We start from the raw sequence: 12432 nt of genomic DNA on the forward strand, positions 1-12432 counted from the left end.
GGCGGGACCCACCCCCCTGGGGGGTGATTTCTCGCTTTCTGTCTCTATGTCTCTCTCTGTCTGTCTGGTGAGCGCACGCGCCCTACAGTGAAAATCTCTCCAAAAAAAAAAAAATCTTGAACTCTTTTGACACAGCAATTTCCATTTTAAGTATGTATTCAAAACATAGCTCATGAATTGCAAAAGATCCAGCTATAAAAATATTCATTGCAAAGTTAGTTGCTTATAACAGACTGTAGAAAAATTAGGAAGCACCTCAATATTGAACATTAACTAGAATGTGGATTATGGCATATTTATACAATGGCATGTGTGTATTCATCTAAATTGTATTCTAGAACATTCCATAACATGAAAAGACATCTATGTTTGCCAAGTGACAAAAAGCAATTTTCAAAACAATTCATTTTTAATGTATAAAAAGAGATTTCAAAAGTTCATGGAAAAATGGAATTAATATATGAATTTATTTTGCGCACGCGCCCTACAGTGAAAATCTCTCCAAAAAAAAAAAAATCTTGAACTCTTTTGACACAGCAATTTCCATTTTAAGTATGTATTCAAAACATAGCTCATGAATTGCAAAAGATCCAGCTATAAAAATATTCATTGCAAAGTTAGTTGCTTATAACAGACTGTAGAAAAATTAGGAAGCACCTCAATATTGAACATTAACTAGAATGTGGATTATGGCATATTTATACAATGGCATGTGTGTATTCATCTAAATTGTATTCTAGAACATTCCATAACATGAAAAGACATCTATGTTTGCCAAGTGACAAAAAGCAATTTTCAAAACAATTCATTTTTAATGTATAAAAAGAGATTTCAAAAGTTCATGGAAAAATGGAATTAATATATGAATTTATTTTGGTGCAAAAAAAATTTGAAATCCATACTTTTTTCATAATACACATTTTCCATGAACTTTTATATATATAAACACACATCCATGTGTGTGTGCACATGCATCTACATGCATGACCATATGTATACATATATACGTGCACCCAGAGAGGTCTCAGAACGTTAATAGCTCTTGCCTAGAGACAGCAGGCTTAGGAGTAATTTCACGGACACATTTCCTACTCACCTTTCAGATGATCCCCTTATTTAACATTTTATAAAATGATGACAGGTTATTTTTAATAGACCAAGGAAAGCCATTTTAAAATAGAAACTGCTCGAGCACACTCAGCCCCCAGAGAACCCAGCAGACAGGGTGGCCATGACCACCAGTGCCACCTGCAGCAGTGAACTGTCCCCTCTGTGCCAGTCAGCGGTATGTTCCACCCTCTGAGGGCTCTCATTGGCCAGAGCCCTTCTCCGTGGAAAAGGGTCAAAAAAGCCTGATGACCTTCCCTTTAATGTCAACTTCGACACTAGAGGTGTACACCAAAGAGGGGTATGACGCGAGCACGTGGGGCCTGAGGGCAAGACGTACCTTCTATTTCTCCTCCAGGGGCAGAGATTTTCGACATACTCAGGTAGGTGGTGGCCACAATGTCATTGTGGGTGAGGCGGTCCCTGGAACGAGGGGACAGAGGGTCTGAAGACGGGAGGGGATGGCAGCCTCAGTTACACATTATTGGGGGTCCCAGTCTTTACTCGGGGTGTTACTGAGGTCTAGTAATCCCAGGGAAGAAGAGACCGTCAGAAGTTTGCTCAGGACTGTCCTAGAGGGAACTAGCCCATCTCACCAGCCACCAGCCCCACCTCGGCCCACCCACGGGGCTGCCAGCCTGAATCTCAGTGGGCACGTCTGGGGGGGTGGGGGGCAGGGAGGGAAAGCAGGGGGCTGCTCAGAGAACAGATTCCCACACCCAGGGGGAGCCGAGGCTACATGGGCTAAGGAAATATCCACAGCCAGGAGAAAACCAGCTGAGCGGGAAGAAACCCTCTTCGAGACCACAGGCATGACTTCTTCTTGCAGCTGACTTGATATGTGAAAGCACTCTGAACCTTCACCTTGCAAGAGCCTCACAGCAACCTTGACAAGCTGGTACTTTGATGAGCATCTCCGATGCACCAATGAGGACACAGGTGTGGGACACGAAGGTGCTTGGCTAAGGCCAGCTGGGGAGGGAGACCCTCCACCCCGATTCCCGGACCTGTGCTGGTGCCCTGGCACACACTGCACCACCTGCTTCCCAAGAGAAGGCCTCTCCCCTCCCCGACCCACATAGGGCCCCACAGCTAGGAGCTCAAGAAAGCAACTGACTGGTCAGCCCTTTCGCAACACCCTCTAGGGCAGACCCTCCCTCTGAACCCTACTCCGGCCTCCCGTGAAGATGATCAGCAGTAACAGCCAACGATTACTGAGCGGCCACTAAGAGCCACTGTGTGACCTGGCTCTCTCCATCCTCACGTCAGCCCTGGCAGGTAAGCACCCCCACAGCCCCAACTCCAGACGAGGGAACTGAGGTTCAGAAGGTTAAACAATTTGCTCCGATGGCAAAGCTAGGACGTGGGGACAGATGTGCTGACACGGAAACCAGAACTCTGACTGCAGAGACCAGCTGCTTCCTGGGCCCACGAGTCCTGGGATGCTCGACCTAGTGGCTTAGACACTGGAGACATCTGTGGTGTGAGAAGGGGGTGCCACTGGCGTCTAGTGTGGCGAGGCCACAGCTGCTAGTACACACACAGATATCTCAGCCCCGGTCTCCATGGTGCTGAGGGTGAGAAACGCCGGGATGGCCCAGACCTAAGTCCTTCAGGAAGTTTCACCGTGGGCTCCCTCCTCAGGCCCCTCCCTGCTGTCAGTACTCTGGCCATGGGTGGCTTTGGAGCTGCTGCATCCCAGCCCCACGGTCTCCACATCTGGGCACAGCGATTTCCTTTCTCTTCTAGATCCTAGCCCCTTCCTTCTTCGTGTTCCCAGGGAGGTGATGACGCTTTGGTTTTCAAGTTTTCCGTCAGAACCAGAGCTACTGAGACATGACGAAGACTGAACGGGCAGCGCTTATCATTTTTCCTGGCAGCGACGGTAACAAGAACCGGTAAGTAACCGTTTCCCCGAACATGCTGTAAGAAGCATCAGCACCAGGTAACTGAGGGCCGACCGGCGTTTGGGCTGCCTTCGTGACCAGTCCCTAAAGAAGTGCTTGAAGAGAAATCAGATTTTTGAGCTCTGGTCTTATCTGAATCGAGAAAGGAGGGAAGAACAGGAGGGATGTTTGGTTTTTATGGTGGTAGGGAGTGATGTGGGGATTTTGGGGGGTGTTTTTTTTTTTTTTAATGAAAAAGGAATTTTTAAAGAATTGAATGCAAGATTAAGTTACAGAGAAAAGGCCATATGTTCTGTATCTTATTTCCAGGATTCAGGTAATAACAAAAGTTTATCTGCGTTTTCTGGGAAGAAAGCACTTTTCTGGAGAGAAACGTACAGCAGGCCGAATGCTTTCTGGCCAAGAGCTGGGCTTTGGGGCTTGGGGTTGCTTTTGGAAAATACAGCAAGTCTGAAAATAGACTCACAATAAAAATGCCACTTCAACCCAAACCAGAGATGCAACCACCACATTCTGTAATGTGTTTGGATTGTACAGTATGCTGGGGGATCAGACACAGCGCACACGGCCTCGGGCCAGCCACATCACATCGCGGGGGCCAAGCGCACCCCAAGGGTCCTCACGCACAAACATGCACAGCAGACCGCCTTCGGACAACGCAACGCGCACGCATTGCGGGGGGAATGAAGAGATCGTTCTGGGATGTCGAGTCCGACTCTCGTCCAAACCGCTTCCCTTGGGTACATACCCGTGGTCATGACCCCAGAGGCCTCCCCCTCGCCGGCCCTCCTGGCTGCTCCTTTTCCTCTCCTCTAATTCTCACAAGCTGTTTTCTTTAGGCCTGGGGAACTGGCACACACTTTAATGGCTCTGTGGCCTGGGGGTTTTTCCCTAGTCTCTCATTAGCCTCCTGCTTGGGGTGCCATGGGCCTGGGACCAAAGGAGAACACGCCGGGGAACCACATGGCCAAGACCTTCTGGGGGCAGAGAAAGGACAACTCTCCCTTTTTGGAAAGCCTGGAGTCTTGGAGATGGTGCTGTAGACCCCTGTTGCCCCCCTCAAGTGTAAGAGAGATAGCCTCAATGTGTCAGGAGGCAGCATGGCCCACTGGCTAGGAACTCAGGCTGTGGATGTGGTGGGCTTGGGTTCAAGCCTGGCCTGGTCTACTCTGCACTGTCACCTGGGACAGGTCACTCAGTCTTCCCCAGCTACTTCCTCCTCCATGAGGTAGGACAATGCCCCTGAGGAGAAGCTCAGATGATCACGCATAGGAAGTGCTTGCTGGGCACAGGGCTTAGAGCTTGCACACAGTAGGTGTTCAGCTGCGTTAGATACTGTCGTTTTCTTAAGATGCCCATGGACTATCATCCACGCCTACTCCACACCTGCCCTGCCCAGGAAGCCAGGCCCAGTCCCCCAACCTGGCACCCTTCCCTCCCTTCTGACCCATGCACGGGGCATCACACCCCCACTCCCAGGAGCCCTGCTCTTTCCAGCTTCCTTGGCTTGTCTTACCATCCTCTCCTCGCTATAATGCCCTCACTATAGGCTTCTCAAAACTTCCCTCCTCCCACCAGGCCATCTTCTGCACACCTCCTCCAGGAAGCCTTCCCCACACCCACATAGCCACGCCTCAGAGGCGTCCTACCTCTGAGCAAGCAAGAGGGAGGTAAGTTCCTGAGAACTGCCCACGTCCTCTCCTCTGGCATCCCCCAGAGGAGGCTGCCTCTCCCGAAGCATCCTCTTACCACATGCATACAGGGCTGCACAAGCCTGAAGGGCCTGTGACCCCTCAGGGCGGCCCCCTCTGAAGACCCAGACTCAGAACTCACCAGTCAATGACACGAATCCTCATTTTTTCACACATGGAGGGAAACTGAGGGGGGAAAAGAGGCGTGTTGGAAATAGAGTTCTTCTGAAAAAAGCAACAGCCCTTCTTCTAAGCAGAGCCCAGGATTGGGCCAGAGACTGAGGAGCTCTGGGAGCCCTTGGGTGGGCCACAGGAGGGTGAGGCTCACCATGGCCGGCAGCGTGATGCTCTGGTTCCACTGGGGGTTGGCCGTCTTCTCCAGGATCTTGCCACAGAGCTAGAAGACAGAGAGGGCGGGTGGGTGGAGCTGCACAGGGAGTCTGGCTTAGCCAGGGGCCAGCCACCAGCCAGCTGCCATTCTCTGCCTGGCCAGCTGCCCTTGTGCTGCGTGTAGACCTGGGGGGCTTGAGGGCTGGTGCAGTGGACTGAGACAAAGGAATCTTCGCAAAGACAAAGCTCAGGGAGGGGCCAGACAGCGGCACAGCAGTAGAACATGACGTTCTGCAAGGTGATCCCACATGGAAGGCTCTGGTTCAAGTCCTGAGACCTCCTTGAGTCCACCAGGTACGCATGTGCCCATGATCTGTAGCTGACAGACTGGGGAGGGTTACAGCTTCAGGACCATTGGTGAGGGCTCGCTCTCTCTCTCTCTCTCTCTCTTCCCTTCTCTCTGTATTTCTTACTCATGGAAGAAATCAATAAGCTTTAAAAAAATAATAAAATCTAGGGGCCAGCACGTGGCATGGTGGTTGAGGTGCTGGATTCCCCCATGGCCGACTTTGTGGTTCAAGTCCCAGACCTAACAGCTTGAAACTACTCCGGCATGTGTACGCACATGCTCAAAATCCTGAGAGGAGCATGGAGGAGAAGGGATGGTGGTGTGGCCATCCCCCTGGGGGCTGACTTCTCACTTTCCATCTCGGTCTCTCCCTGGGAAGCTCACACACCCTATGACCAAAACCTAAATAAATAAATAAATAAATAAATAAATAAATAATTCTATTTAAAATTTTTAAAAAAGCTCAACGGAGGATCAGACCCAGAGCTGGGAGTGGGTAGGGGTGGGGTGGGTTGTCCCAGGGCACAATTCATACCTCTGGCTGGAAACGCCCCCTCACCTCCACTGATGGCCATGGCTCTGAATGTGAGGGCTCTGAGTCCACACTGCCTGTCACAGGGGCCCCGTCCCCCTCTGAAATCAGCTCCGATCACCCACCACTTTGGAAGACTGTGAACCCTAGGTCATCAGGGTGGGGGCAGAGGGTGAGAAGGGGGCAACTGGGGCTAGAGGCCACATGCTGGCACCTGGGAGTGAAAGAAAACTCAGCGAAGACGCACACACTGTACGTCACAGTCTGCCTCCACCGGCCCTGCCCTAAGACGGAGCCTGTCACAAACCAGCAACCTACAGGAGGGGAAGCGAGACCAGGCCAGCAGTGCGTGTGCCGCTTTGCCCTGCAGTCCGTGGGAAGCACCCGCCCCTTGCCAGCCCAGAACTTCCTCTGTCCACGTGGGGAGCCGCAGTCTCAGATGCACAGCTCCCAGTGGGCTCCATGTTCTGTATGCGAAGAGAGCGGGCAGCCTTTTCTGTAGCGTTTACTACGAGCGTGGCACCGCGCTGAGCATCTCGTGTGCATTATCTCACTTAATGAGCATCTGACTTAGATCAAGGACTTCAGCTCCCAAGGAGTGAGGACTCTATCTCCAACCCCAGTCCACCCAGTGCCAGTCCCTGCCCCCACACCCCGCCTCCCTGTAAAAAGAGCTAAGAAAAGTCTGCAAAGGGCTGGGGGCAGGGCCGGGCGCCAGGATTTGCCTCTTGTGTTAGCAAAAGAGATGAGCAGAGAAAGAAGAGAAACCAGCCCTCCCGTGGAAACACGGGCAGAGCGTGAGAGAGACACTTCCCAGCAATGGAGATGCCAAGGGCCGAGACGTATATAAAAAGATATCGCCCTCCCTCACAATAAAAGAAACACAAATAAAACTAATGAGATACCATTTCTCATCCCTCGGATTCGTAAAAATCTCAGAAGTCTGTTGGCAAGGCTCTGGAAAACTGCACTCGTGTTTCACTGGTAGGAGAACAAAATAGTTGGACTCCTCCAGAGGGTAATTGGTCACTCTCTGTCATCATTCCAAATGCGTATTACCTTTGACCTGTCAATTCCACCTCTACACACTGATCCCACGTAAATACTTGCACATGTGCAGAATGACATGTGTGTGAGGCTATCCACTGCAGCATGGCTCAGACGGCACCGACAGAGGACAGGTTGAAAAATGACGGCCGTCCACACAGCAGAGTGCTGTGTGGCTCTGGAAAAGGAGGAGGACCGCTCCGTGTGCAGGTAGGAAACAATCTCCAAGTTCTGTTACTAATAGGAAAGCGAGGTGGCGGAGCAGTGAGTATAATGGGCAACCATTCCTGTTAAAAGGGTAAATAGGGTGCCGGATGATGGCACAGCAGGGAAACGCCATGCTCCATGAGGCAATTCAACCTGAGAAGGCTCCTGGTTCAAGTCCAGGGACCTCCCTGAGTATGCCAGGCACACCCTTGCCCATGAGGGGCTGGCTGAGATGGGGTGGATCACATCATCAAGGCCCTAGTGGAAGGCTGGTTCTCTCTCTCTCCCTCCCTCTCTCTCTAGCTCTCTCTTTCTCTCTATCTCTCTCACGTGCTCATGGAAGAAATAAACCTTTTTTAGAATGGTAAAACAACTTTTTTTTAAATGGTAAGAAACTGTAGTCATATTTGCTTGCATGTGCATAATGAGACCAGAATAATCTAGCAGCAAGTAACTGGCGGAGGTTTCCTTTGCAAAAGAAGAAATGAGTGGATCGATTGTTGGATGGCATGCAGAGAGAGTGATTTCAACGTGATGGAGGGATGGAGGGATGGAGCGTAGCAAGACAGATAACAAATGGATATTGTACATAGAGCAAATGCATCACCTAATTCAAAAATTAGAAAAGCAAAACCTTTTCATCCAAAAAAATAAATAAAGGACTCTACTGAGAGCTGAGAGCTGCCAGCACCATGCCCAGCTCTCTGGAGCAAAGAGACAAGGTTGTCCTCACACGCACACAGCAGGCTGCTCCACCCCGCCCCAGGGCCTCCTCCACAGCACGCACTGCAGTCTGGCCGTCCTTAGGGCTGCCTCTGAGAGAGCCATGAGGATGCGGGTCTGGGAGCCTGGACAAGGGCTGGCCCATCTGCCTCACCCTGGCCAGCACAGCCTCTGGCCCTCAAGGTCCCTGCCTACCTTCCCACATCCTGGGCCTCCACACACACGTGGGGCAGTGCCACGCCTCCTCCTCTTTCTTTTCTTCCTTTCTTTTTATTTCCTTTGTGCATGTGTATGTTTTAATGAGGAAGAGAAAGAGAATGGAGGGGGAAGAGAGATAGGTTTGAATTATTTATTTATTTACTTATTTATTTGTGGCAAGGTCTTTCCAGTCACAATCTTCCCAGTCACTAGGACCACAGACTCACTCCCCCAAGCCCGCTTTGTTTGGGCTGGGAACTGAACTAGGGCCCCCTGGGCAGCCTTGGCCATGGTGCAACGACACCCTTCAGCTTGCACCACCCTCACTGGACCTCCTTCACTTTTTTTTTTTTTTTTTACCCTCCTTCACTTCCTAATGGAATATAATTAATACAACTTTTCTAGAGGGTTATTTTGTCATCAGTATCAAATACTGGAAAATAAATGTGTCCTCTGATCTAGCGATCCAAGTTCCAGAAACTCCCATGGAAAAGCAGAGTGTGGACAAAGATTCCTGTATGCTGATAGGGTTGATTATTAAAGAGAAAAACTGAAATTTTATATAAATAAATAAATAACATCTCCAAAAATTAAATGTTAAGGTATATCCATCTGACAGAATATTATGCAGCCATCAAAAATTGATTTCAGAGACTACTCAATGGGCTCACCGGTGGCATGGTGGTTAAGGTGTCTGGATCCCCACTTAGCTGACTGGTGGTTCGAGTCTCAGACTTGGCAGTTTGATAAACACACCAGTGTGTGTATACATGCCCAAAATCTGGAGAGGAGAATGGAGGAGAAGGGATTATAGCATGGTCACCCCTCCTGGGAGGCTGATTTCTCACTTTCCCTCTCTCTCTCTCTCTCTCTCTCTCTCTCCATCTCTTTCTCTCTCCAGTAAGCACACACGCCCTACAGCAAATTTAAAAAAGAGACTATTTAATAACCTGAGGAAATATTAGACAATAAAAGCAGTTGCCAAACTGTATCTATTCAGGTGAATCCCATTATCCATGGTGGTTACCATCTATAAAGTTATTGTGAACACTGAGTTAGTAGAAACTGGTTCTTCACCTCTAGAGGAAATGCAGGGTTAAACTGCTGCCAGCCTCTCTCACACCGTTGTCAGCCTGGCTTTACGTGTGTCCCTGTGGAAGGACGCCATATTTAATACATACTGATGACTCACTGACAGCAAGCTCCCAGCCAGCAGCACGGTAGGCCCGGCTTGAGGAGCTCATCTAACACGGTGTCTTCTCCACAGGGCACACCACAACCTTCTCGGGTTTAGGAACACTGGACAGCACTTCCGCACTAAAGAGCCATTGAGACAGTGAAATGGCCCAAGAAAGGCACAAAAATGCAAACAAAAAGATAAAAAAGAGAGAAGCAGACACTTCACGATACGCGAGGCAGAGCATCACCTTGTCTGTCCTCAGTAGCCGACACGCACTCAGATGACTTAACCCATTTGCAAATGGCCACGACAGTGCCATGAGTGTTGATTTGGGGATTATAAATCAATGTCAGCAAGTAGGCAAATTCCCAAATACAGACTCTGTGAATAACGAAGAGCAACTACTGCTCAAATTCAACCTTTTTTGTTTCCCAGTAGGCAGGGGCAAGAGGGCAGGGAGAGTGGGAGCCAAAGGAAGAAAAAAAACATACTAGAAGAAAATACACAACTGTCAACCTAACAGTGGTCATCGCCTGAGTGTGGGATATATGCTGGAGGTGGAGGGATTATTTTTACTTTCCCCTGACTTTTTTTAATTTTTTAATTTTACAATTAGTTACTTTTATCCTTGCATTCAAGAAAAAAAGTTGTTTTGAAATCTCATGCTGTGCTCTGCAAGTACTTCTTCTTTCTTTCTCCCATGCATGTACACACACTCACGTGCACGCACACACACGTACACACACACTCACACACACAGGCCCCTATCCCCTTAGTAACTGCCAGGTCAGGTCTGGTTCTCATCTTGGATAACAGTGCCACCAAGTGTTCATAAGAGGAAATGCAGAGATTGCCAGGCTGGGCTGAGTGGGTACACAGCAGACAAAACTCCTCCAGGGCTCTTCAGATTAGGATGTAATGGGCGGGGGGAGTGACATAAAAGCAGGGTGAGGGCAAGAGACAGGCAGAATGAGGCATGCAGTAAGAGCAGCAGAGTCAGGGAGTCTCAAGGAGGTGGCTCAGCAGAGAAAAGAGGGTGTGAGGACCTGAGGACTGCCAGAGGCTGACTGGAGAAACTTTCAGTTGCCCCTTTCACTATAAGCTCACAGAGACCTCCTTCTACAGAGAAAATGAGGGGTACAGTTCTCATCTGAGCCCAGACGCTGATCAGTTTTACATAGTCCCTTGCCTTGGTGCGGTCCCTCACCTCTAGACATTTGCACCTTTCTAGAAAAATCCCCCAGGTCAGCCAAGGGTGTCTCAGATCAGAAGACTAGAGAGATGGAGGGTGACGGCCAGGAGCCCAGAGCTCTGACGCTTAGCTCTAAAGAAAGCAGTCAATTTGAAGACGAGTCGGCCTTGGTTCTAGCCACCATTCAAACCCCCTAGCATGTTGGGAATGCAGACTAAAGACAATCTCAGGACAAGACTTTCCCCATCTGTCAACAGGGAAGGTTCATCCTCACCCTTGGAACAAGTAATCTGAGAAACTGTCCACCCACACCTTCCTGTTCTCTTCCTGCCACACATATCCCGTCCCAGCCCCCCGTGAGGTCAGGTATGGGGCATCAAACCCTGACCCCAAGCCCAAACTCAAACCCACACTTAGGTAAGGCTCTGCAATGAGCATGTACACCTCAAGGTGGATGAGTTTAGAACCCGAGTTACCTTGATACACATTTTCACTGCGATTCCGTGCTAGGCTCTGGGCATAAAGGAGCCAGCTTAAGCTCTTAAGGCTAATTTCAGGACAATCCGTACAACACGATAAAGATAGATTGTAACAAGTCGAATTAATAAAAATTATTGAGGTCTGCAGTAACATTCAAAAGAGCGAGGAAAATGAGCTCTTTATAGGAAAAAAAAATGCAAGCTGATAAAAAGAGGAGGACTGATATTGAGAAAGTCACCACTTGGCAACCCCGCGTAAATGGCTTACCCAGGCACGGAGGTCAAGGAATGCTCAGACCATTAAGTAATTGGTTGCCAAGAAACAGGATACCCGCACAGTGCCCAGAGGTGCCCACAGACTGCTTGCTAATTACCGAGGAGGAAGATCGGCTTTTACAAGGGAGCAGTCTGGAGGCACCATCTTAACCAAGTGATCGGAGGATCATCACAGATAAGAGGACGAATTGACCCTACTGCTTCCCGTAGGATGCAAAATAAAGGAGATAACACTGGACAGCCCACGAGGAGTTCATGCACAAACATCTCATCCAAGTCCAATCGAGTCTCTAGACCGAAATTCCAGCTCACAGGAAATACAGGAGCCAGAGAGACAAGCTAAGCAATGCCGGGAGGACTTGACCTACAAATACGGAATGTGGACAAATAACCGGGGCTCTTCAAAACTTCAAGGCTAGGAGGTGAGAAAATGAGAGAGGAAAAAGAGAAGCATCAGGCAGGCCCATGTTATCTACTTTTGAAGGTGGCACTAGTTAAGAGGGAGGCTCCTGGAAGTGAGGCAGGTTGAGGCAGAGAAAATGACTTCTGGGCTCAGAAGGGCAGTGGTTAGAGCTGTGTAGAGGTAGCCAGGTCTGGGCTAAAGGAAGGGCTATGTGGGGAGCCTGTAAGGCAGGCACACAAATGCTAGGGGTGCCAGCGTGCATGTGAAGGGGCCGAAATCAATGGGGACTGAGCAGGAAAGCAGGGTGCAAGCCAGAGGGAGTGTATGAGTGAAACTTAGAGCCTCCACGCAGAGTGGACTCTGCTTGATTCCTGCCATAATGTGAGTGCGTGTGTATTTGTGTGTGTGTGTCAGAGGGAACTTTTCTCAAAGGACAGAGAGAAAAGAGAGACAGAAAACACTTATGGAACAGTGACACCACAGTCCCTTCTCCTTTCTGCCCCCTCTCAGGATTACGGGCGCACACACAGCCACACAGTGCTGGGCATGCTTTGCCAGCCACGATGTCCAGGCCTCCAACTGCACAGTTGGCAAACAATGCCATGCATGGGCTGGACCCCTGCCACAACTTTTTAAAAATAATCATTATGTTTTTATCACACTTGGTTTTCTAAGAGGCTTTTGCCCTAGGGCACTGCACTTGCTGGGGAGGGAGAGACAGAGACAGTGAGAAATCATCCCCCAGGGAGGATGGCCAGGCTGCAATCCCTTCTCCATTCTCCTCCCAGGATCTTGGGCATGCACACATACG

The 12432-nt window shown here is 49.6% G+C and overlaps 1 protein-coding gene across 1 annotated transcript in view; it reads right to left on the reverse strand.

Moving 5' to 3' along the window:
* Nucleotides 1–12432, reverse strand: part of DYSF (dysferlin) — a gene marked incomplete in the record, with an annotated part of 243950 nt that overhangs the window by 157016 nt on the left and 74502 nt on the right. Inside the window, 3 exon segments of the mRNA XM_027772968.1 lie at nt 1448–1530; nt 4848–4891; nt 5034–5102. Of these exon segments, the coding sequence (XP_027628769.1) occupies nt 1448–1530; nt 4848–4891; nt 5034–5102 (196 nt within the window).

This window comes from Tupaia chinensis, unplaced genomic scaffold, assembly GCF_000334495.1.
Source record: "Tupaia chinensis unplaced genomic scaffold, TupChi_1.0 Scaffold000316_1, whole genome shotgun sequence".
NCBI lineage: Eukaryota > Metazoa > Chordata > Mammalia > Scandentia > Tupaiidae > Tupaia > Tupaia belangeri.